The sequence below is a fragment of the Erpetoichthys calabaricus genome, chromosome 4 (assembly GCF_900747795.2).
Source record: "Erpetoichthys calabaricus chromosome 4, fErpCal1.3, whole genome shotgun sequence".
NCBI lineage: Eukaryota > Metazoa > Chordata > Cladistia > Polypteriformes > Polypteridae > Erpetoichthys > Erpetoichthys calabaricus.
Window position 1 is genome coordinate 221,949,928 of NC_041397.2, and position 24,081 is coordinate 221,974,008.

At 35.7% G+C, this 24,081-nt stretch overlaps 1 protein-coding gene and 1 long non-coding RNA gene across 2 annotated transcripts in view; one reads left to right on the plus strand and one right to left on the minus strand.

Moving 5' to 3' along the window:
* The window catches only part of LOC114650594 (uncharacterized), a 25,486-nt gene continuing 1,405 nt past the window's right edge, over nt 1-24,081 (plus strand). The window contains exon 1 of the long non-coding RNA XR_003716032.2: nt 1-86. This is a non-coding gene — a long non-coding RNA (uncharacterized LOC114650594). The remainder of the gene's footprint in view (nt 87-24,081) is intronic.
* Nucleotides 5,428-24,081, minus strand: part of LOC114650592 (proteasomal ATPase-associated factor 1-like) — a 26,462-nt gene continuing 7,808 nt past the window's right edge. Inside the window, exons 8-12 of the mRNA XM_028800332.2 lie at nt 18,371-18,462; nt 15,012-15,127; nt 7,582-7,664; nt 7,100-7,182; nt 5,428-5,647 (exon numbers count right to left, since the gene is read on the minus strand). Coding sequence (XP_028656165.1) covers nt 5,570-5,647; nt 7,100-7,182; nt 7,582-7,664; nt 15,012-15,127; nt 18,371-18,462 — 452 coding nt within the window. The 3' untranslated portion in view covers nt 5,428-5,569. The remainder of the gene's footprint in view (nt 5,648-7,099; nt 7,183-7,581; nt 7,665-15,011; nt 15,128-18,370; nt 18,463-24,081) is intronic.

The window sequence follows — 24,081 nt, forward strand, 5'->3', positions numbered from 1 at the left end:
CGGACCGCTCGCGAGTCTTGGTAAATCGGAGCTAGAGTGCTGGTTATCGGGTTATTGGAGAGCTACACATAATGAACAGCTTATAGGTAAAGTTCATTATACATATTTTCATTGTTTTAAGTGTCAAAGTGGGGCCTTCAGCAGTCAGAGGGGCAAAGCATTGGGTATTAAACTACAGGGATGTGAATTTAGTCTTCACGTTTGGACTCAGTTTATAACACTAAATTGTGTTACCGTCGTTTTGCAAAATCAAGGCAGAGTCACACCTGCACTGGAAATGGACCGCGGCAGGGAACACTTTCAAAGTCTGGGAATGCTCCTTTGCTTATAATACTCGCTGTTCAGGAGCAAAGAAACAAGAAAAATAGACGAATTCGGGGTTCGTTTTATTGCTCACCAAGTTCACTCTCGGCTTCTAAAGTTCTGAGTAAGTTCGTACTAAGTTCGTACTAAGCAGCTGTTCTGTGATATACTGGTTAAAAAAATCACAATAGAATCTGGCTGCTTACCTCCAGCTGCCTCTGCAATGGGATATTACTGCGGAGTGGGTGGGAAATGCCATGGACCCCCAAGCCGCCTTCTTATTTTTCAGTTATTCCCACGATTTCACGTTTACCAATTCATGCAGCAAGTGTGTGTGATCAGGATTTGACCGGTGATTTGAAAGAGTGCAGTTTCAACACGTTAGATCAGTGTTTCTTAAACTGTGGATCGCGACCCATATTCGGTCGGGGCCATGTTTGTGATGGGTCGTATGTAGTAAAGTTAGTCAAGTGCAAATTATATATCTCATTTGTTATACCGTGCGAAACAAACCCATTAATTCGTAAAAGAGCGCTTGCATTTCTATGTCACAAAAATATAAAAAAATTCCCCACGACACCACTTTCTTGTTCACCATTAGTGACACGATAAAATTATGATCACCGACAAGCAAATATACTAATCTGAAATTTGATGACGGATGAAATTTTAAGGTGAGGGAACTGCCGTGCTAGTTTGAAATGTCGAAATGAATGTGGTGATTTTCGGAGTGTTAGGAAGGGAGAGTGAATAGTATTGGGATATGTACGTTGTATACTGAAAGCAGTTTCAGTGGAAATGATCGACAGTTCATCGTGTGTTCACCGCTAACGCATACAGTTAGTCAGAATTTCTTTCTCTCAGCTTCACTAAAGCTTACACTTTGCATTTACACTGGCAGTGATATACCTCAGGAATCTGTTCCCTGTTTAAAATGATAGTTGTTGCTTAAACAATGTTTCTTCCCACTTTTTTTTTTTTTTACAACTATTCATGTGAGAAATACTGTATGCTTAAAATGAAACAAAAAAAATACTTTATTATTATATGGCCCTACGGTTGTTATGGTAACAATCCTCTTAAAGATTTTCTAGTTTTGTATGATATTACAGTAATATTTTAATAAATCGTGTATCATACAATATAGAAAATAATAAATTGACCTGATATAATACAATTCAATGTTTCCTTACTGCCATTAATATTACCATACACAGTAGCATATAAAACAATAAGGCATTAACTTCTCCTGAGGTGCCCACCCAATTAAAATCCATGCAGTAGTAGCTTTACTTAGCATTAAATGTTCACTCAATTAAATAAATAAGCAACCTTCATATATTTCACACATTATTTTAAGTGGCCTATTCATGTTTATGAAATATGTATTTAGAATGTTATGCTCTAACACAAAAATGGCATAGTTGATGTACAAAAATCTTTTTTTCAAAAGAAACTAATATTCAATTAAATACCTACTTTTTATTAGACTTTTTTTCTTGAAGTCTTTATATTTCTTGTCCTTAATATCATATGGGGAGAGCTCAATATGGGCCCAGATGTACTAGCTAGTTGTTGCTAGTTTTTAAATCTTTACATGGGCTTCCTCCTGCCTATTTATCTGAATTGTGTGCTTTACACCAGCCATCTAGAGTGCTTAGATCTTCTGGTCAGTTGTCTCTTGTCCCTCGTACCAAGTATAAAACTAAGGGGGACAGGACTCTTGCAGCTGCTGCTCCTCGTCTGTGGAACTCTTTACCTCATTAAATAAAGGAGTCACCTACAATTGAACTGTTTAAAACAAGATTAAAGACTCATTTCTATTCATTTGCTTTCAGTGACCTTCAGTAATACTGATGGTTTCCTCATTGTGATTATGTTATGTTACTTTCATTTATTATTTATTTTATTTATGTTCATTTATTTTATTTCTATTTATGTTAATTGTATATTTTTTTGTTCTTTTATTGTAAAGCACTATGGCCACAGCCATCCCTATGTTGTTTTAAATGTGCTATATAAATAGACATTGACATTGACTGGAGGCAGTCTGACCCTTTTCAGAATTTCCACTGTTGTGTATTTTTATTCTTTTGCTACATCTAAGAATTTTTATATACTAAATTACTGTGTATTTTATTTTGTACTTACTGAAACAAATTATAACATACTAAAATAAACCTCTCTAACTATTAAAAATACCCAAAACCAAGTATTCATAAAGCATTCAATGAAATATTTTATACTTTCACATAATAAACAGTATAAAATGAAAGTAACATACTGATTGAGAAAAAAGTGATGCAATGCTATTTGGACTCAGATTTCAACCTTCATTGCTGGAATAACAATAAAAAAGTACAATAATAGAAAAACAAAAATGTACAACGGAATCAATAGAAATATGATAACAACTGTGAACATTAACAACAGCTGTCTTGCTGTGCTTAAGTATCTTGTGTGACAGTCACTTGCCACCACTGCCCTGGCTCTTTGGTGCACAAAGTTAAAGTGGGATGTTGTCACATTCCTGCTGAAGGATCTGAGGCCATGGCAGCAATTGCAAATCTGTAAATTTGTAACTACAATAGATGTGTGCTTTTGGGCCAGCTTTATTTTGCTGTAGGGTCAGATATCTAAGAGGTATGAGCAGGAGCCCTCTGACAGTCCACCAGCATGCAGCCTGTCCCTGACCATATTGTCACTGGCAATTTTAGCAGCAGCAAAGGTTGTAGATCTGAAGTGATCTCTTAAATGGATCAGATCTTTGCCCTGCTTGGCTACAGGCAGTATGCAGAGGAGTAAGGTAATCCACTGCATCTGGAAACACCCGCGTGTGACGTGTCTCTCTTGCTTCTGGTGACATTCAATGCATTATAGGATGCACAGAATGCTAACTAAGTGCTCTTCCTTTGTCTTGCTGTGACCTAATGTTTGAAAAAGGCATTTTTTAAAGATGACCAAATCAGACATTGTTCCAGCTGGACCTCATTCTGTAAAAGTACACCAAATGATATTTCCTGTATTTGGCAAGTTACAATTCCTCACAGTGCAAACTGTATTGGTGGTCAAAGGGCTAAAACAAACTGACAACTTTGTGTGACAGTGCACAAGCTGTTGCTGTAGTTTTCACATTTTCACATTCGAGGAAATGTTTTAATCTGTATACAGTACTTAAGACCTTTTATTAGAATTTATTAGTCTAACTAGTGAAATGTGTAGAGAGTGCTTATAATGATTGCCCAAACTCTATGCTATTAATAAGTTAAAGTCACAGCCTATTGTCAAAGTCAATGTGTGGACTGAAGTTTCCAGTTGACACACGTTTTCTGTTGGGATTCACATATGGGCTTTGAGTGTTCCATTGATTGGCATTCACTGTTTTGATGTTGAGACATTCCATTTTTTTGTTCTGCTGAAAGGTTGAATTTTTTCACTATGTGAGATTTCGACAGGCTGCAACAGGGTTTCCTTCATATCTAGCATAATTCAGCTTCACAATCATCAAAGACTGAGTTGCTGTAAAGCCTGCTCAGAACATAATGCAGTTGTTGCCGTGCTTCAGTACAGGTAATGATAGCATTGCACAGCATTAGTTTTTGTTTATGCCACCATAAACCCACCTTCTACATGCCTTCTATGCATTTCTTTATTAAAGCTCAGAGGCATCTTAAGCCAATTTGTGTCATTTATTACTTCTTTCATTCCACACCAATCTTAATTTTAAAAAACTGATATTACTGTCAACACAATCCCCAGTTTATTTAATTAAAATAAATATTTGTCAGGTTTTGTAATTATTTCATATCAAGTTCCCTAGAAATAAAAGCAATCATCCTTGTAATCTCCGTCATATATATATATATATATATATATATATATATATATATATATATATATATAAAATCCTCAATCTATCTGTCCGCTTTTCACAACAGAACAATTTAACGGATTTAAGTTTTTTGTATAATTTGCTTGAACATTCCCATTGATGTTGCAGCTTCTCTCATCGCACTAAGTAGTAGTATAGTTTGGCTGCGGCACCGATTTATTTGCGCAAATCCAAGAGACAGGCTCTGGGCCAGCAGGACCTCAGGACTAGGGAGCTGGATGCGAACCCCCGTTCGAGTCACTGTACCTCTATAGCCCTGTGTTGGAGCGTACCTTGCCTCCACTCAGCTAGCGATACCTGGTTGTTCAGCAGACATTATCATCTAGAGACTGCTAAAGAGTAAGATTTGACGTTTTTGAGAGAGAGATCATAGCTACGTGTGTTTTAGAGGGTATTTGCTCATTGGCAGAGATACCACGGCCACATGCTTTTCTCACCACGCGGGGGACGCTCTCCCATCAGAGCTGAACACGATCAGATACAGTGGCAACGTTTGACGTTGGAGGATACCTACCTTCCACTTGGCCAGAGATGCCTTACAAACTTTTTACATTTTTGGCAAAGATCACAGCTACATTCTCGCCCCTGATAGCAAACCTAAAAATATTGTATATCAAGAGGTCCTCGGATACAAAAGCTATCAATGTAAATTCTTTTCAGTACAAATTATTACATTACGGGGGACAGCTAGTAGTTACTAAATACAGCCTCTCTGTTGGGAGAACTAGGGAGGTTTTTGTTCGGTATCCTTTTGCAGAGATTTCCATATCCAATACAAGTCTCCACTATATAATCCTGGCAGTGTGTCAAAGTCAGGAAAAAGGAACCATGCCAGTTTAGCCATATAAGAAGCTGAAAGTGCAAGACTTCATTCTGAAAGTGCACCAGGCAGAAACAAAGTAGTTAGAGGTCTGATGTAGGTTTGGATTTTAATTGAATTGAATACTCATCACTGGAATTTTTATAAAAATACTGAAAACATCATGTGACAATTAACCCATTTTTTTTATTAAACTAAGCAATGCTTTTTCAAAGATCCAAATCTTCAATGCCTAGCAAATGGAAGAACAAGTGACAATTGTAAAACATTCATCATACATAAAATTGTTGATAATACAGTCAGACCATGCGGATTTGCTGATTTGACTCTAGCCTAGCAGCATATCTACTTCTAAAAGAGTTCCAAATAATCTGTAAACATAAAGGAATGCAGATAAACAAAGCAAAACGTCTTTCATATTTGAAAATATAACATTTATTTATAGATGAGTAATGTGCATTGTTTTTTTGCTAGCACTGTTGCTATCAAGTCTTTCTCCACAAGTGTGTAAATACAACTTTGTTCCAAAGTCAACTCCTTAAATGCGATTGTATTCATAAATCAGACAGCTGGTATTTTCTAATATATCCATCTCTGCAGCAGGTAAAAACACACTTTTCCCATGTAGCTACCTAGAATAATAATAAAGAAAATTAATCACTTATTTTCTACACTTTACCTACAAGATTCCATTAATTTACAAAGAGCCCTAAAACATTCTAACTCTAAAACAAATAACCTGTTAATTAAAACGTGAACATGCATAATAAGCCACTTAAGCCAACTATCTGATGAGGTAATTTGCCTAAACTCCCTTTATAAATTACAGGCCATAATTTTTCATCCCCTAAAAGGAAAGGTTGCCTCAACAGACACAAAGAACCAGAGTGAAGTTTATGTGATAAGTAACATATGAAAAAACATTAGCAGAATTTTACTGGGAGTCACTCATTCACACATACTGGAGCAAATGAGGAATTTCCTGGGATAATATTGGTCAAATAGGAATTCTGCTTTTTTTGCAAAAAGAAAACACATTGTTAAATTTGTGAGTACCAGTACTTGAGTGCTGCATTCCTTCTAATTATTTTACACAATACACTTGAAATAGGTCTTCAAGACAAATAAATATTTTTATACCAAAAATGACAACAGAAGAAATAAAAATTAAGTCTCAAATAAATATTACTGAAAGCTGTACTAAGTTTACTTTCCGAATTATACAAAAAGCACACCCTGCTGCAAAAAGTTTTCTGCTGCTTTAAAGCCAGCTTTACATACCACTCATTTTTCGGGTGGAAAGGAGTCCACAAAAGGAGGGAGTACACAACTATAACTTGGGTTTATTTTTTTCTTCTGTTATAAAAGGAGGAGCTCAATTATCTCATAAGCTGCACAACTTATCTTAAAATTTATCAGATAAATTGAACATCAACATAAATATCTGATGATGGTGTGATGTCTTGTGTTCTTTGCATAGGACAATTCCTTGCTTTGCACACAAATATGAATATATTCTTTAAATTCCTGGAAATTGTTGTAGATCTCAGTCTAGTAAACTGCCAGGTCAACTTGTCCGAGAATAATGACCCTACTTTGTTTGCACATACACTCAACCCAGGAATATACTCCTAAATTCCTGGGACAGCCTACTTGTACAAAAGGGAATTTTAAAGTAATATTGCCTCTGATAAGCTATGCCATAGAAAAAGATATAAAAATGACAGAAGCAGAACCTAGATTTGTGAAAATAATCAATAAGTGGACTGTGGTTAGAGAATTGTGAGCCATTAAATGGATTTGGACTTTCAATACTCTATGACAAGCATCATTGTCATTTCTAATTAAGATGATACATGCAGGTTTTCTTCAGATTTACGTGGAAGACTGGTAAAATGAAAAACAGTGCTTGAAGGAGGCTTATTTATGCAGGTCTGTGTTTTTTTTTTCTTCTTTTTTTCTTAGGGCTCACACCAGGGAAAACAAACACATCTAACAAAAATAAAAACCTAGTCTAAATACAGTATAAACTAAGCTACTGTTTCCTTTCCACTAGGTTTCATATTTATCTTTAAGGACATTACCTTGTAAACTGGGTCAATGTCAGGCCCCGTTAGTTCAATTACATGGTCAAAATCTTGTTGAATTAAATAACAACTCCCATCACCTGTGAAATAAATATATATGAACAAGAAGTTTTGATTAGATGTATCCGTGACTTTGGCTTCGGCTTCATTTGAAATGCATGTTCACTAAATTTTTAAATGGTAAACTGAGAAAATATATATATTTTTTTTGTGAAATGGCAAACCTTTTTCATCTTTTCTGTGCAATGCTGACATAAACAGTCATTTTGTATTTGTTCCATGTGTTTTATTGAAAAAAAATTACCTCAAGTTTCAATCAGTTTACACATATACATAGCAGCTACCATTAGAAAGTGCTCAAACTCTAATTAGTTCTGCCAATTAGTAAACAAAAATATATAACCAATTTCAGATAGCTTGTCTGATTTAAAAGTTACTGAGGACTTTCTATGTAGTAGTCAACTAAAAACAGCTTTTACCTTGACTTACGAAGAAACCTTCCTGGTATGGCATTAAGGATAGAACTGGAGCTCCTGATCTATGTATGGTGGTTACGGGTGCTCTGTTAACCAAAAAAAATAAATAAATAAATTTCAACATTTTTTATATTAACAACTAGGGGCTCTGCTCCCTGTTTACTATCCAACTACCAGATTACCCATAGCTCTGGATAGATTTAGATTACACAATGGGCTCTGGCATACACTTAACATTTTTCTGCAAATACTGATAAAAAAACGTTACTTTACATCAAAGTTCTGTTACCAAAACTGTGCCTAATTCACTACAGACATATTTTAGTACCTCCATGTAAAATCTAATGATGTCATAAACTAGATATCCCAGCAGAATGCTAGGTAGACAGGGCAATACCTTTTAAGATATCATTAGAAAAATGTTTTTCTGGTATACTTCAGCAGAGTTTCAAAATGTAGAGGGTTTAAAAACAGCACCACGCGATTGTTCCTATTTAAATTGGTGGTTATCAACCTTTGGTACGTGAGCAGCTGCCAGATGGTATTCAGTGGAACACAAAAAATAAACTGGGACATAAAGTGGACCTTAAAAAGAATTACTGGTTACACAGCAGCCGAACCCAAGTCTCCAGGCTTGGCTGCTGTTAAATTCTAACACCCCATCTTACAGTGCTCCTTTTGTGTATCTAATTTTTAGAAAAATTTTAGACATTGGTAGACTAATCCAGCAGAATACACAAAGAACAAATAAAATGTTAATTATTAACAATAAAATCTACCATTTAATTTTATTGTTCCTTGATATTATCCAAGTGCAGAAACCTATTGTTTATGACAGAGTCCCCACTATCAGGTAATCTGTGTACTGCATTAAAAAATAAATACAGGAAGATGCTGAATGTAGAAGCAAAACTTCGCTTTAAGTTACCAAAACTAGAAGCTGACAGTGATTCCCCCACTGTACCATGAAGCCCGCACAATTACTTTTTTTGACTTATTTTTCCTTCCTCTTTTGATTTGAATTCATATGTAGCTGTACAAATTTGGTAAATCAATGTAACTGAAATGTTATCCTTTCAAATTTTTATTCCATAACAAATCACACTACTTTTCACACATTAAAAAAATAATACATTAAAAAAGGAATTTAGTATACATAATAAATTTAAAAGACATACATCCACAAACACAAACCTGTAATCCTTTTGGTAAAATCCATACTTGCAATAATGTCGGAAGGTGGTTTAAGGAGATATCACCTTAAATTATGCTTAATTGGAGTTTAGTGCTTAACCATTGAAAATGGAAAATGGTCTTACACCATAATCCAAAGAAAATGTTTGGTTTACATAGTTTTCACAATGTGGCCCTTTTTTGATACACAGATTAGCCTTACTTTGGAGCCTCCCGTCAACTACTAGAATTGGGTTTTCAGCAACTGATAATAAATCCACAACTGCCTAATCATCTACACCACAAACATTACTGAATTTCCAAATTATACATATTATCATCATGATGTGTACAACAGTGTGAAAGATAAGCTACAAATGCATTGGAAATACGTAAGCCAATGGAATGCTGCAAATCTGACAGAATTTACCAGGTACAGAGAGACTAACATCGGTGTTTGATCAATATTCTGGTTCTCCTTACTTGTTTGTAGCAGTAAGATTTCAGATATTTGTTAATGAAAACTATTCTTTAATGAAAGATCTGACTGATTTATATTTTTTTTTAAATTAAAAAAAACATTTACCAGCACACCTTTCCAGTGTATAGAAAAAAAAAAAAACTGTTGTAAACATGGCTAAAATAGTTTTTGTCTCTGACTTTAAAACAGTGACTTTTATTCCAGCAATTTTGCAATGTTTTTTAACTATTTACTTTTTAGGTCAGGGGTGCCCAATGTGTCGATCGCGATCGACCGGTAGATCGGAAAGGTAGTGCAGGTAGATGCGTTGCATTCAAAAAAAAATTTTTTAAACTTTAGTCTATCATTTCTTCTAACACACTGGTCATCCCGCACGCACGATCAAACATGCGAGCTGCTGCAAAGCTCCGGATTGTGATCTAGTTAGCCTTCCAATTTATATTGACTAAAGAAGGAAAAAAAAAAAAAAATTGTTTGGGGAGGGTATGGGCTGGATGTGGAATTGGAAGAGGATTTTTTTTCCCTCACAATGTCACAATCGAAGTGCGTTTGTCTGATCTGTAAATCTATCATTGCTATTCCAAAGAAGGAAAATGTGGAAAGGCACTTTCAAACTGTTCATAAAAACTATGAAACTGACTTCCTTCCGAATAGCGATCTGAGAAAGAGAAAGGAGAAGGAACTACTGTAAAATCACAGTTAAAATCGGACAGCCATCATTTTTCACTCTGCTGAATTCAAAAGCAAAGGCAGACACACCAAAGCATCGTTCCGGGTGAGTCACTCGATCATTAAGCATAAGAAGTCCTTCTAAGATGGAGAGATGATAAAAGAAGCCTTCACTGAGACACATGGCTAGGGAGAAATTCCTGCTGAGATTTCAAGACCCCTGGCTGGAGAAAAAGGAGTTTCTCCTTATCATTAAACATACAGAATACAAGCAACTTAATAACAATCAATAGCCACTAGACTTGGCATTTTTTCTGATCTGACCAACATGTTGAATGAGCTTAATTTACAGCTGCAAGGAAAATATTACCTCAGTTAATGCTTTCAAACGAAAAATGCAACATCTGTCCTCAAAGCTGGAGCGCCTTGATTTGGGGAACACCCAAAACCTCGCATCAGAGCTGGAGACTCAATGGAAGACGTGTGCGCAACATGAAGGCATACGCTACACAGAGCAGATTGAAAATTGCCTGTCAGACTTTGACAGACGGTTTCAAGACTCAGCTTTACTTGAGCCAATCACTACATTTAAGTGCTATCCATTTAGGGGAGATGTTGAGGGTGATTCACCCGCATCAAAAATTAAAAACACTGTTTCACCTAAAACTCCTCTACAGTGGAGGATGAGATTTTGACACTACAGGATGGCATTCAGCTGAAATATGGGGCTGTTGGACAGTTTTGGAACTTACCCACAGAGGAAAAGTACCCAAACATGAGAAAATGTGTTGCCTCCTTGACTGCATTATTCGGCTCTACTTATTTATGCGAGTCAGCCTTTTCCCACATGAAGATTATTAAATCCAAATACTATAGCGGCCATAAATGTACTGAATTATTATTGTGCCATAAAGTTATATTCAGTTATGCAAGGTACGACAACATATTTAATGAATGAAGTATACTCAGTATATATAGTGCATCCAGAAAGTATTCACAGCACATCACTTTTTCCACATTTTGTTATGTTACAGCCTTATTCCAAAATGGATTAAATTCATTTTTTTCCTCAGAATTCTACACACAACACCCCATAATGACAATGTGAAAAAAGTTTACTTGAGGTTTTTGCAAATTTATTAAAAATAAAAAAACTGAGAAATCACATGTACATACTGTAAGTATTCACAGCCTTTGCTCAATACTTTGTCTATGCACCTTTGGCAGCAATTACAGCCTCAAGTCTTTTTGGATATGATGCCACAAGCTTGGCACACCTATCCTTGGCCAGTTTCGCCCATTCCTCTTTGCAGCACCTCTCAAGCTCCATCAGGTTGGATGGGAAGCGTCAGTGCACAGCTATTTTAAGATCTCTCCAGAGATGTTCAATCGGATTCAAGTCTGGGCTCTGGCTGGGCCACTCAAGGACATTCACAGAGTTGTCCTGAAGCCACTCCTTTGATATCTTGGCTGTGTGCTTAGGGTCGTTGTCCTGCTGAAAGACGAACCGTCGCCCCAGTCTGAGGTCAGGAGCGCTCTGGAACAGGTTTTCATCCAGGATGTCTCTGTACATTGCTGCAGTCATCTTTCCCTTTATCCTGACTAGTCTCCCAGTTCCTGCCGCTGAAAAACATCCCCACAGCATGATGTTGGCACCACCATGCTTCACTGTAGGGATGCTGCCAGGTTTCCTCCATACGTGACGCCTAGCATTCACACTAAAGAGTTCAATCTTTGTCTCATCAGACCAGAGAATTTTCTTTCTTGTGGTCTGAGAGTCCTTCAGGTGACTTTTGGCAAACTACATGCGGGCTGCCATGTGCCTTTTACTAAGGAGTGGCTTATGTCTGGCCACTCTACCATACAGGCCTGATTGGTGGATTGCTGCAGAGATGGTTGTCCTTCTGGAAGGTTCTCCTCTCTCCACAGAGGACCTCTGGAGCTCTGACAGAGTGATCATTGGGTTCTTGCACCTCCCTGACTAAGGCCCTTCTCCCCTGATCGCTCAGTTTATATGGCCGGCCAGCTCTAGGTTGAGTCCTGGTGGTTTCAAACTTCTTCCACTTACGGATGATGGAGGCCACTGTGGTCATTGGGACATTCAAAGCAGCAGAAATTTTTCTGTAACCTTCCCCAAATTTGTGCCTCGAGACAATCCTGTCTCGGAGGTCTACAGATAATTCCTTTGACTTCATGCTTGTTTTGTGCTCTGACATGAACTGTCAACTGTGGGACCTTATATAGACAGGTGTGTGCCTTTCCAAATCAAGTCCACCTTGTGGTAAATTCAGTTGATTGGACTCCAATTAAGCTGCAGCAACATCTCAAGGATGATTAGGGGAAACAGGATGCACCTGAGCTCAATTTTGAGCTTCACGGCAAAGGTTGTGAATACTTATGTACATGTGCTTTCTCAATGTTTTTATTTTTAATAAATTTGCAAAAATCTCAAGTAAACTTTTTTCACGTTGTCATTATTAGGTGTTGTGTGTAGAATTCTGAGGAAAAAAATGAATTTAATCCATTTTGGAATAAGGCTGTAACATAACAAAATGTGGAAAAAGTGATGTGCTGTGCATACTTTCCGGATGCACTGTATATATATCATTTTTAATGTAGGTAGATCATTTCGACCTGATCATTTTAAAAGTAGCTCGCAAGCCGAAAAAGTGTGGGTACCCCTGTTTTAGGTCTTTGTGAAAGAACATCTCTTACTAGGCCAAGCTTGTTAATGCTGGTCTATACTGTTGTTGTAGACAGGTTGCACACCAACTCTCTCACAAATGAAACAGCAGCAGATCAAATTCATTTTTTGCATTCTTTAACCCACTTAAGTCTATAAATAGACTAACAGAGGAATCAAAGAAAAGCATAATAACACCATATTTAAGACAATACTCTTTATACCATTGAGAAACTCACCTGATATGCTTTTACCTGTGCTTGTTGCTTTGTAAGCTAAAGGTATAAAGATTAGTTGCTTTTTTAATGTAAATCATCATCCAAGGCACAATATAATCCATTTACCCTATGTACGTTTGTTCATTACAACCCAAAGAATGACCGTTATTGAAGAACACAAAAAATTATCTACTTTTAATGCAGCATGGTTTGTGACATAAAAGCTGTCTTGATTAAATGGGACACTTTATCATAAGGGGTCAAGTTATGAATGCAAAATGTTTTTCATTTGTCATTTTATCTATTTTTTATTTTTTAAATTTATAATGAATCAGTTTTAAAACAGGTCCACTAAAAAAAAAAAAAAAAACAAGATTTTACTCTGACAATGAGTGCTGTATGTTTATAAATACTGCAAGGTCATGTCCTTTGCATTTACCTTATTATACAGTGGTGTGAAAAACTATTTGCCCCCTTCCTGATTTCTTATTCTTTTGCATGTTTGTCACACAAAATGTTTCTGATCATCAAACACATTTAACCATTAGTCAAATATAACACAAGTAAACACAAAATGCAGTTTTTAAATGATTGTGTTTATTATTTAGGGAGAAAAAAAATCCAAACCTACATGGCCCTGTGTGAAAAAGTAATTGCCCCCTTGTTAAAAAATAACCTAACTGTGGTGTATCACACCTGAGTTCAATTTCCGTAGCCACCCCCAGGCCTGATTACTGCCACACCTGTTTCAATCACGAAATCACTTAAATAGGAGCTGCCTGACACAGAGAAGTAGACCAAAAGCACCTCAAAAGCTAGACATCATGCCAAGATCCAAAGAAATTCAGGAACAAATGAGAACAGAAGTAATTGAGATCTATCAGTCTGGTAAAGGTTATAAAGCCATTTCTAAAGCTTTGGGACTCCAGCGAACCACAGTGAGAGCCATTATCCACAAATGGCAAAAACATGGAACAGTGGTGAACCTTCCCAGGAGTGGCCGGCCGACCAAAATTACCCCAAGAGCGCAGAGACGACTCATCCGAGAGGTCACAAAAGACCCCAGGACAACGTCTAAAGAACTGCAGGCCTCACTTGCCTCAATTAAGGTCAGTGTTCACGACTCCACCATAAGAAAGAGACTGGGCAAAAACGGCCTGCATGGCAGATTTCCAAGACGCAAACCACTGTTAAGCAAAAAGAACATTAGGGCTCGTCTCAATTTTGCTAAGAAACATCTCAATGATTGCCAAGACTTTTGGGAAAATACCTTGTGGACTGATGAGTCAAAAGTTGAACTTTTTGGAAGGCAAATGTCCCGTTACATCTGGCGTAAAAGGAACACAGCATTTCAGAAAAAGAACATCATACCAACAGTAAAATATGGTGGTGGTAGTATGATGGTCTGGGGTTGTTTTGCTGCTTCAGGACCTGGAAGGCTTGCTGTCATAGATGGAACCATGAATTCTACTGTCTACCAAAAAATCCTGAAGGAGAATGTCCGGCCATCTGTTCGTCAACTCAAGCTGAAGCGATCTTGGGTTCTGCAACAGGACAATGACCCAAAACACACCAGCAAATCCACCTCTGAATGGCTGAAGAAAAACAAAATGAAGACTTTGGAGTGGCCTAGTCAAAGTCCTGACCTGAATCCAATTGAGATGCTATGGCATGACCTTAAAAAGGCGGTTCATGCTAGAAAACCCTCAAATAAAGCTGAATTACAACAATTTTGCAAAGATGAGTGGGCCAAAATTCCTCCAGAGCGCTGTAAAAGACTCATTGCAAGTTATCACAAACGCTTGATTGCAGTTATTGCTGCTAAGGGTGGCCCAACCAGTTATTAAGTTCAGGGGGCAATTACTTTTTCACACAGGGCCATGTAGGTTTGGATTTTTTTTTCTCCCTAAATAATAAAAACTACCATTTACAAACTGCATTTTGTGTTTACTTGTGTTATATTTGACTAATGGTTAAATGTGTTTGATGATCAGAAACATTTTGTGTGACAAACATGCAAAAGAATAAGAAATCAGGAAGGGGGCAAATAGTTTTTCACACCACTGTACCTATAAAAAAAAATTATATATATATATATATATATATATATATATATAAAAACGAGTCTGAACTTGGGTGTAAAGTGAATTGAATAATAAAAAAAGAATGAAAATGGCTTATAAAAACAAATTAACATTTGAAAGTGTACCTTGTGTTTCTTGTATCTAATTTGTAAATGTTTCCATTTTGAGTTCCAGCCACAATGTACACACTTGAGAGGAATGTGCAGCAGTTAAAAGCATCAGATCCTTCAAAAAGAAATACCTTGGAACAGGGACAAGAAACAAAAAAAAAAGAAAAAACAAAATCATCAGGTTTGCAGATACCCGTTTTAATTTCAAGTGCATTACGGTCACAAATGCATTTAGAGGTACAGTTGGCTTACAGAATATTCTCATAAAAGAACATTTGAAATTCAATATGCACAAGAAACAAAATGCTGTTTAGTTACAGCTTACTCAAGCCCCACCAACCATCAGTCCTGCTGTATCAACCCTTGTGTTCGCTTACTACGCACAATCGTCTTTATGCTTTTATATAAGTCCTGAGCATCCAGGGGTTTTGCCTATCCACGGGTGGTTCTAGAACCAAATAATCATGGATAAGGCAGGCCAAACTATAGATTGGTGGGTGTAAACTTCTATAAGCACAACTGAGACAATTTGTCACCTTTCTATAAATTCTCCAATTATATAATGTATAATAATCATTATGAATAACTTGGCATATCTATATATATAAAAATGGAATGGGTGGGTCGTCGGGTGGGCCTTTTTTTCATTCCGTCGTTTTTTCGACGTTTTGAAAATGTAGAATGATTATTTGATTTTTTTGTTTTTATTTGATCGTGTCTATGTAGCCGCCGTCGTAATAAAGTATCGCTAAAATCGTCATTTATCGTAATTTATTTTTGACGTATAACGTCGCCGTCGTCGAGGTCAGTGATACCACTGCACAAAATCTGCTTACGGTTGAAAGACACGCCCTACTCACTGGACAGTTAAAAACACCAATCAAACTAACGATGACATCAAGTATTACCCAATCAAAAGTAGGAAAGGAGGCATCTTCATAAAATGCGTGTGGGATGATTTGCATGAGACGCTGCTTTAAAAAAAAAATTATAAAAAAAATACGGGATAAATCCCGTCCAGTATTGATTCAAAACGGGACGCGCAATTTCATTCTCAAACGCGGCACGATTCCATATTTTAAAGGACGGGTGGCAACCCTACAGTGCCAGGTAACCACCCATACAATCACATTGTGATTCAGACTAGGAATGCAATGAATGTAATTACCCCGATCTACATACAAGGCGAAAGTCTTGCAACATTCAAAGATGATGGTTTGGGATAAGTACACCATACAACATAAAAGAGCTTATGAAGCCTTGAACCGAAAAAAGCAACATCTCAGAGATCGTAAAAAAAAAATAGGAGCTAATGTCGTTTTACTCGCTGTAGATTTTAGTCAAACATTACCAGTTATTTCACGAGGGAGACCAGCACATCAACTCAACGCGTGTTTAAAATCCATGCTTCTCCCACGCTCGGTTATATGTCGCGTGTTCTCGGGTAGGTGCACCAAAAAATGTATACATTTAAGCATGTAATGGGCAAACAAAAAATGAGGTATACCCGAAGGCACAGCAGTAGTACTTAATGTAACTTTACTTCTTAAATGTTAATGTTTTACTGTTTAATAATTTATACGCTTCTTATATGTTGTTCAAATTCTTTTATCAAAATACCACTGACAGCGCAATGCACGATAACATCGAGTGAATACACCATACGCATCCGCCCACGGCTGCCCTGCTGTGCGCAGATAGGACTTGATTGTACAATAAAATAAAATAAAGATAAAAAGACTAAAACAATCATCACCCATAAAGCGGATAGTAGACGTGACGTACTATATGTGTACCACATTTCAAGTGTATAGGTGCAACGGTTTGCGAGCTACAGGTCATTTAAAATCCTGGACAGACACACAAATTGCCACGGTAGCAAATTACAGAAGAAGATTTTACTGTTTAATAATTTATATTTATGTGAAATGTGCTTCTTATATATTACTTCATATTCTCATATGATAATGATGTTAATGTTTATATTGATTTCTGTGTTATTAAAACTGCATGTATGTGTGTATATGTATATATATATATATATATATATATATATATATATATATATATATATATATATATATATATATATATATATATATATATACGAGCTGTATATACCCGGCGTTGCCCGGGGCAGAAGTAACCTAATCGGTCAAACACTTACATATATACCAAAGTAAACCTAATCGGTTAAACAGCTTCATATATACAGAAGCGAACCTAATTGGTCAAACAGTTATGAATGTGCAGAATGATTTTACAAACATTATGCGTGTTAACAATCATTAAAAAGAAAAGATTGAGGAACTGTTCTTCTATATGTGATGAAGCCACTAATAAGACAGATTTTTTTCAGGACCCAGCTGTTTCATAACTAAACTACTGCCACCCCAAAGTAATGCCTAATAGTGGTTTTTGGGGTAGCTGTGGAATAAAAAGGGTGTTTTTTAGTCAGTAAGAATCTGACAGTACCCTTCAGTACGGGCTGAAGGGTGCCTATGTAAGGTTTTACATCCTTCCCGTATGGAAAAAAAAACATACTAAACTTTTTTTTCATCATTACAGATAATCTCAGTCAAATCGAAGTACGCATTCTCAATTTATTTTTATCTAATTTTTACTTTTTCACAAAGCCATCCCATGCCAATTTGTATGAATAAACTTTTGCTAGAGAGTTACCAAAAGTTTATTCATGCACATATTTTAATACGGATAATCTATCTCTAATCAAGGTTCTCATTTTCATTCTAATTTAAAATAATAATAGATACTCATTTTTTTCTTCTGTTTTAGAAAAACCAATCTATGCCACCTACGTCTTCGTCAAGTCAGCTTCATCCAGCTTCATCACATATAGAAGAAGAGTTCCTCAATCTTTTCTTTTTAATGATTGTTAACACGCACAATCTTTGTAAAATTATTCTGCACATGCATAACTGTTTGACCAATTAGGTTCGCTTCTGTATATATGAACCTGTTTCATCGATTAGGTTTGCTTTTGTATTTATGTAACTGTTTGACCAATTAGGTTTGCTTATGTATATAGATTAGCTGTTTGTCCGATTAGGTTCGCTTCTGTATATATGAAGCTGTTTAACCGATTAGGTTTACTTTGGTATATATGTAAGTGTTTGACCGATTAGGTTACTTCTGCCCCGGGCAACGCCGGGTATATACAGCTCGTTATGGTATAAAATAAATTATCACTTCATGAAAATGTGTCTTCAAATATTTCTTTCTGGAGGGAATACTTATAAAAACAATGTTAATGATGACACAACTTGACAGACCTTTCAAGTCTTTTTTTTTTAATAAAATACTGCATACAGCTTAATTAAGGTACTGTATAATATACTAAGAGGATTACATACACACTGTCGACTTTGAAGTCCTCTTCCTTCTAATTTTTTATCCTCCCGAGCTAGAAGCAATAACTTGTCCTCTGTCCCCACTTCACGTTCACCTGTGGACATAATATTCTTGGTTCTTTATAAGCACACATAAAAAAAATACTTTTTTTCTTCCCCAGAAGGCTCTCATATTACTACACTTTGTAAGTTACTTCTGGAATATTGCCTGGATATTGTTATCTTGTTCACCTGACTTAATATATGAAGGTAACCCTAGTTTCATTTTACTAATGTTTAGCCTTCACTAAATGGGATGGTACACAGTCCAAATGCAATATCAAAGTAACTGCAGATTTTTCAAATGTACACTGCAATAATCCTTATTCCACAGTGCATAAAGAAAAATCTAATTGTTTAATATAAATAATATAAATCTAAATGGTAAATGAATTTTACATTATCATTTATAATTTAAATTTCAATATTACCTAAACATGAATATAGAAAAACATATGCTAGATATGCATCCATACTGTATGTGGTTCAAACTTTCAAAATGACTAATATATTTTACAGAAATGTACAAACATATTTCTGTTTATTTTAAAACCTGCTCCGCTGGGCTGTGTGTAAATAACACGGAATGCGTAATGAGATACTAATATACTGTTAACTGAGGTCTGAAATATTTGTACTTGACTATTTGTATTTATTGTTTGTAGACTCTTACAGCTGAAATGAAGACAAAGCCTACCTTCTAATTTTTCTGTAAAAAATGCATATAAAGTTATAGAACATATAGCTGTCAAATTATATTGAAGGCTGAGGAAGATAATGGCAAATCATATTTTAATTTACTGATAAACCTTCATGCAGCCACATGCAGAAATGTAAAACAATTGTGGAAATGAAGTACTTTACATGAACCTACTACCTAGCACACAAAAACATTTATGATCATGTGAAGCATTAGATTATTCTATAAAGTTGAGAACTACATTAACTTGCAAAAAAAAAAAAAAAAAATCAAGATATATAGCATTCATGTGTTCAGCTGCAATATCTGGTCTACACTAACGTGTCCTGATAAAAAAAAAAAAAAAATCTAATAACTGCCTCAAACAGAACACTCAGTTGTATATTACTACTTCTACAATGTGGAAAATAAACACCAGTAAAAGACATGTTTTCACAGAGTTTATTCCTCAGATGACAAATATTTATACCTGACAATACAATAGATGGAAAAAGTTTAATTCTAACTGTTTGGGAAAATAAAGTATCACAGCTATTGATTGTCTCCTATCTATTGTAACTAATTATACTTTAGTCTGTTAGGCATATAAATTATGGCCCAGTACGATCACAAACAAGAAAGAACCATGTCTGGACAGGACGTTAGTCCAATGCAGAGCACATTCTTGCATAATTCAAAATTCATTTACAGAGGAGCAAATTAAAATAAACAACAAAATAAATGCACATGCAAATCATTCATGTTCTTCAGTATTGTGAATATATATATATATATATATATATATATATATATATATATATATATATATATATATATATACATACACACACACACACTGTATATATATTATGTATATTATATATATATCTATTATAAAAAGAAATCCTGTCCCCTGTCCTGATAGTCTACGATACATGATCTTTCTCGGAAGATAATTTAAAGACCCGCGAGATGAAAGAGACCGGCCACGGTGCGTCTCACGGAAACATAGAACGAGAGTCTTGCAAGACACACCCTACTTACAAGCAATATAAAAAAAAAAAACAAATCAGTAGTGTAAAGGCAGTCATGCAGCACACACAGCACCAGGGCTCTCAGTGCATATAAAGTGTATAAGGTCATTACGGTAGAAATGAATAGGGTAGAAACGAAACAGACACGATTAAACGAAGAAGAAAGAAAAGCGCGGAGAAAAGAGACTCAAATGCGTTGGAGAGAAAAAAGAGCAAAAAAGAATAATCAAAGGTGCAAATTCAGAAAATAAGGAAAGTAATTATCAGCCCAGAACAAGTGGAATTGAAAAAAAAAAGCACGTCCAATCCAGCTCAGAATTAAATGACAGTGAGTAAAAGACAAAGTAGAACTTCATAGAGACGTTTACAAATGCTGACGCTAAACACATGCAGAGCAGGTTAGAGACTATGAAACCAGGGAAATTAGAAAGGCTCAAAAAAAAAAAAAACGGCGCTATACACATGTGGAGAAAGTTAAAGGATATGAAAGTAGGAAAATTAGAAAATATAAAAAAAGAAAGTAAAGATCGCAGTAGCGCAAACAAACAAACTGCCTCATTTAACTATGCACCAGTCTAACTTTGGTTTTGCACTATAATTAGATAGATAGATAATTATTACACTATTGCACCTTAACACTTAAGTAAAATTATGTGAAGAAAGTAGAATTATTTATTATGTTCTACTATACTGTTATCTTTCAATCTATGACTTTTTGTTAATCTAACTGATATTCTTCTAACTTTGCACAGTTTTTGATAAGCGGATCAGGATGCATTTCACTGCGTGTTGTCCTGTATAACTATACATGTGACAAATAAAGAATCTTGAGAATTTCAAAAACGGAGTTTACCGCACATGCATTTATTGGTTACTTTGTTAATATTATATATATATTTATCTGTCTGCTTATTTAAAAACAAATTTACCCCAGGAGTCAAAAACGTTCTGTCTAGCCCTTGTGCAAAAACCTATACAAAAGCTGGGGTATCACCTTGGTAACCCCATGTACTTTTGGAACTGTGAGAGGAAAATAGCACGACTTTACAGACAGGAGTCCAATGCAGAACTCTACTTTGCTACTTTGTAAAAAAAAAAAAAAAAAAATTATTAAATGCTGATGATGTAGATCGTTTTGTCTATGCTGAAATTCCAAACCAGAGAAACCTATCCTGACCTCATTAAAAAAAATTAGCATATTGGGACTCGCAAGATTACAAATATTGTTTTTACAGAAGTTCTGAAATAAAAGTGAAACTAATGAAATAGCAACAATTCAAAGAAAAAAAAATCTTCAAAGTGTGTATCCAGAAAACCAAATACGAGGGTTGGTGAGCGAAGCCCCCTAGTATATATGTGTGTTTAGGAGCCACGTTGACTATATGAGTGAGGCACGCCGACTCAGACGGAGAATAGGAGACGATTGACCATAATCCCGCAGTGAGAGAGAGAGAGAGAGAGAGAGAAGAATCATCAGCTCAGTTGTGATCACATGACACTCAGCAGACAAAGCGTATACAGTACATACTACTCGTACTGCAAGACCTCGCTCGTTTATCAAGTGAAAATTTATTAAAAATTTTTGCTCGACTCGCAAAACACTCGTAAACCAAGGTTCCACTGTATGTATGTATGTATGTATATATATATATTATATATAAAATATACACTGTATATATTTCATATATCTACACATACACACACACATATATATATATATATATATATATATATATATATATATATATATACACACACACACACACACACACATACATTAATATATATATACACACACATATACACACACACAGTATATACACATATACATATCGTTCAAGAAATATTCCTATTAATGTGGCACTCATTCAAGAAAATGTGAGGTTTCTAAACTTTCTTTCAGCATGACGTTCACATTGGGTGGGGGGATCGCAAAAGAGTTCAGAAACCTCATAATATGAAGAAGAAAAGGATGATTCGGCTTCTGATTGATAACTGTGCTGCCCACAACATGCTTCCGCATTTATATAATGTTTGCGTTGAATTCCTCCCACCCAATTGTACAGCAGTGCTTCAGCCATTGGGTTTGGGCATCATTCGCACCCTGTAAGTGTATTATCACAAGGAAATGCTGAGAAAAATTCTCGTCAGCATAACTTGTAGACAGGAGAAGATTAAAATTTAACGCGAAATAAGCTATTGAAATGATTGCAACTGCCTGGACGTAACTTAAAGAAAGCGCTATAGCAACAAATGCAGAATCTCATTACAAAGAAATATTTTTTAGGTCCCTGGCAGTTCGTTGCAACAGAATTTTATCATATTTATATATATATATATATATATATATATATATATATATATATATATATATATATATATATATATATATATAAATATGCATACACACACACACAAAAAAAAACACACTAACTGCATGTGGTCTTTGGGCAAAAAACAACCCAAAGACTCCCTAGGAGTTTTACTTTATTCATGAACTTGGAGAGGTGTCAGCCGATTCTTAAGAATTACACAGGGCAAAGGATGTGGACACAGCTGTGCTTGCTGCCACACTGGCATTCGTAAGTAGACACTAGAAATATCATATCTTAGCCGTATCGCTGGCATGTGATTCCTATTAATCTTTGTCTCGAGAAAATACCTCTAGATAGACAATGTTTTTAGTGAAAACTTCAAGCCTTGCCCTCTGTTGCCGAGGTATTTTATTTGCATGTTGTTGAGCCACTGAATTTGTTTCCTTTTGAGGATGTGTGTCTTCATCACTGTCATAAGCACAATGTAGTCATTGTGCGGCAGCATTAGCTGCACACAGTTCTTTCATAGTGAGGTGTATGCAAGTGGTGAAAATATTTGAAAGTGCATGCATGTGCCATCTAGTGGCTGTGACTGAGCATGAGAAGAGTGGACTACTCCATCCATCCATCCAAACAAACACGTTTTTTGTTTATGTATAATAGTGTTCAAAATATAAATCTTGTGAATTTCCTGCCTATTTCATCAACTATGATTGGAAAACCTTTTTGCAAACCTGTTATATTTAATCAAAAGCTACTGCTAAGTTATGCACAGCTGTACATCTCTGCTGACTAAAAGGATCCAGAGTGACCATTATCGGGCTTCTTGTCCTCAATAAACATTCAAGCTTCAGCTGCCTACTACACAAGTCTTAAAACAAATACAATATATATAACGTGCTAGAGATGTGACACACAAAATCTGCCAATACTGGCAAGTCCATGGTTTTGAAGGCAAAACAGTGACACATTTTGAGCAACTCTTTTACTCAAGGTATTAATATACAACTGATAAGAGCTAGATTGACAAGTAATTGGTGCACATCTGTGATTTATACCAATGGGTCCATGTTATGCTGTATTTAATTTTTTTAGGTTGTCTCCAGTTTCAGTGTATTATAAAATTAAGAGATCAGCTAATTAAGTTCATTTATTTAATTTATTTATTTTGGGAGAATACTCTGATACCAATCAGATTCCCTATTCCAACCTAAATAAATCTGCTGAAAATGCTGGCTGCTGATAATTTATTAAGTGAAATGAAAGAAATGTACTTTGTTAAGAAAAATACTTTATTTTGCTTTTCTGTTACAGTTACAACACAAATGTGTACAAAAAAACTCAAAATAACTACCTCTCTAGAGTAAAATGTACTGGAGCAATTCTACTCAAAATAAGCATTTTACAGTGTTATAACCATTATGTCAAGCCCCATTTGGTTTGAAAGATCCTGTGATATTTCTCCCTAAAGTTATAGAAAATAAAAACCCAGGGCGTGCTACGCGCCAGCCACTTTGTTAATGGTGAAACGATTTTAAAGGAATGTTCCACCCAATGTTGTTATGTACCCCATGTAAATTGTAGTAGTGGCTGAGAAAAAAATTCTCATTTCTTGTTTTTCTGATAGAATGGGAGCCTATGGTGACC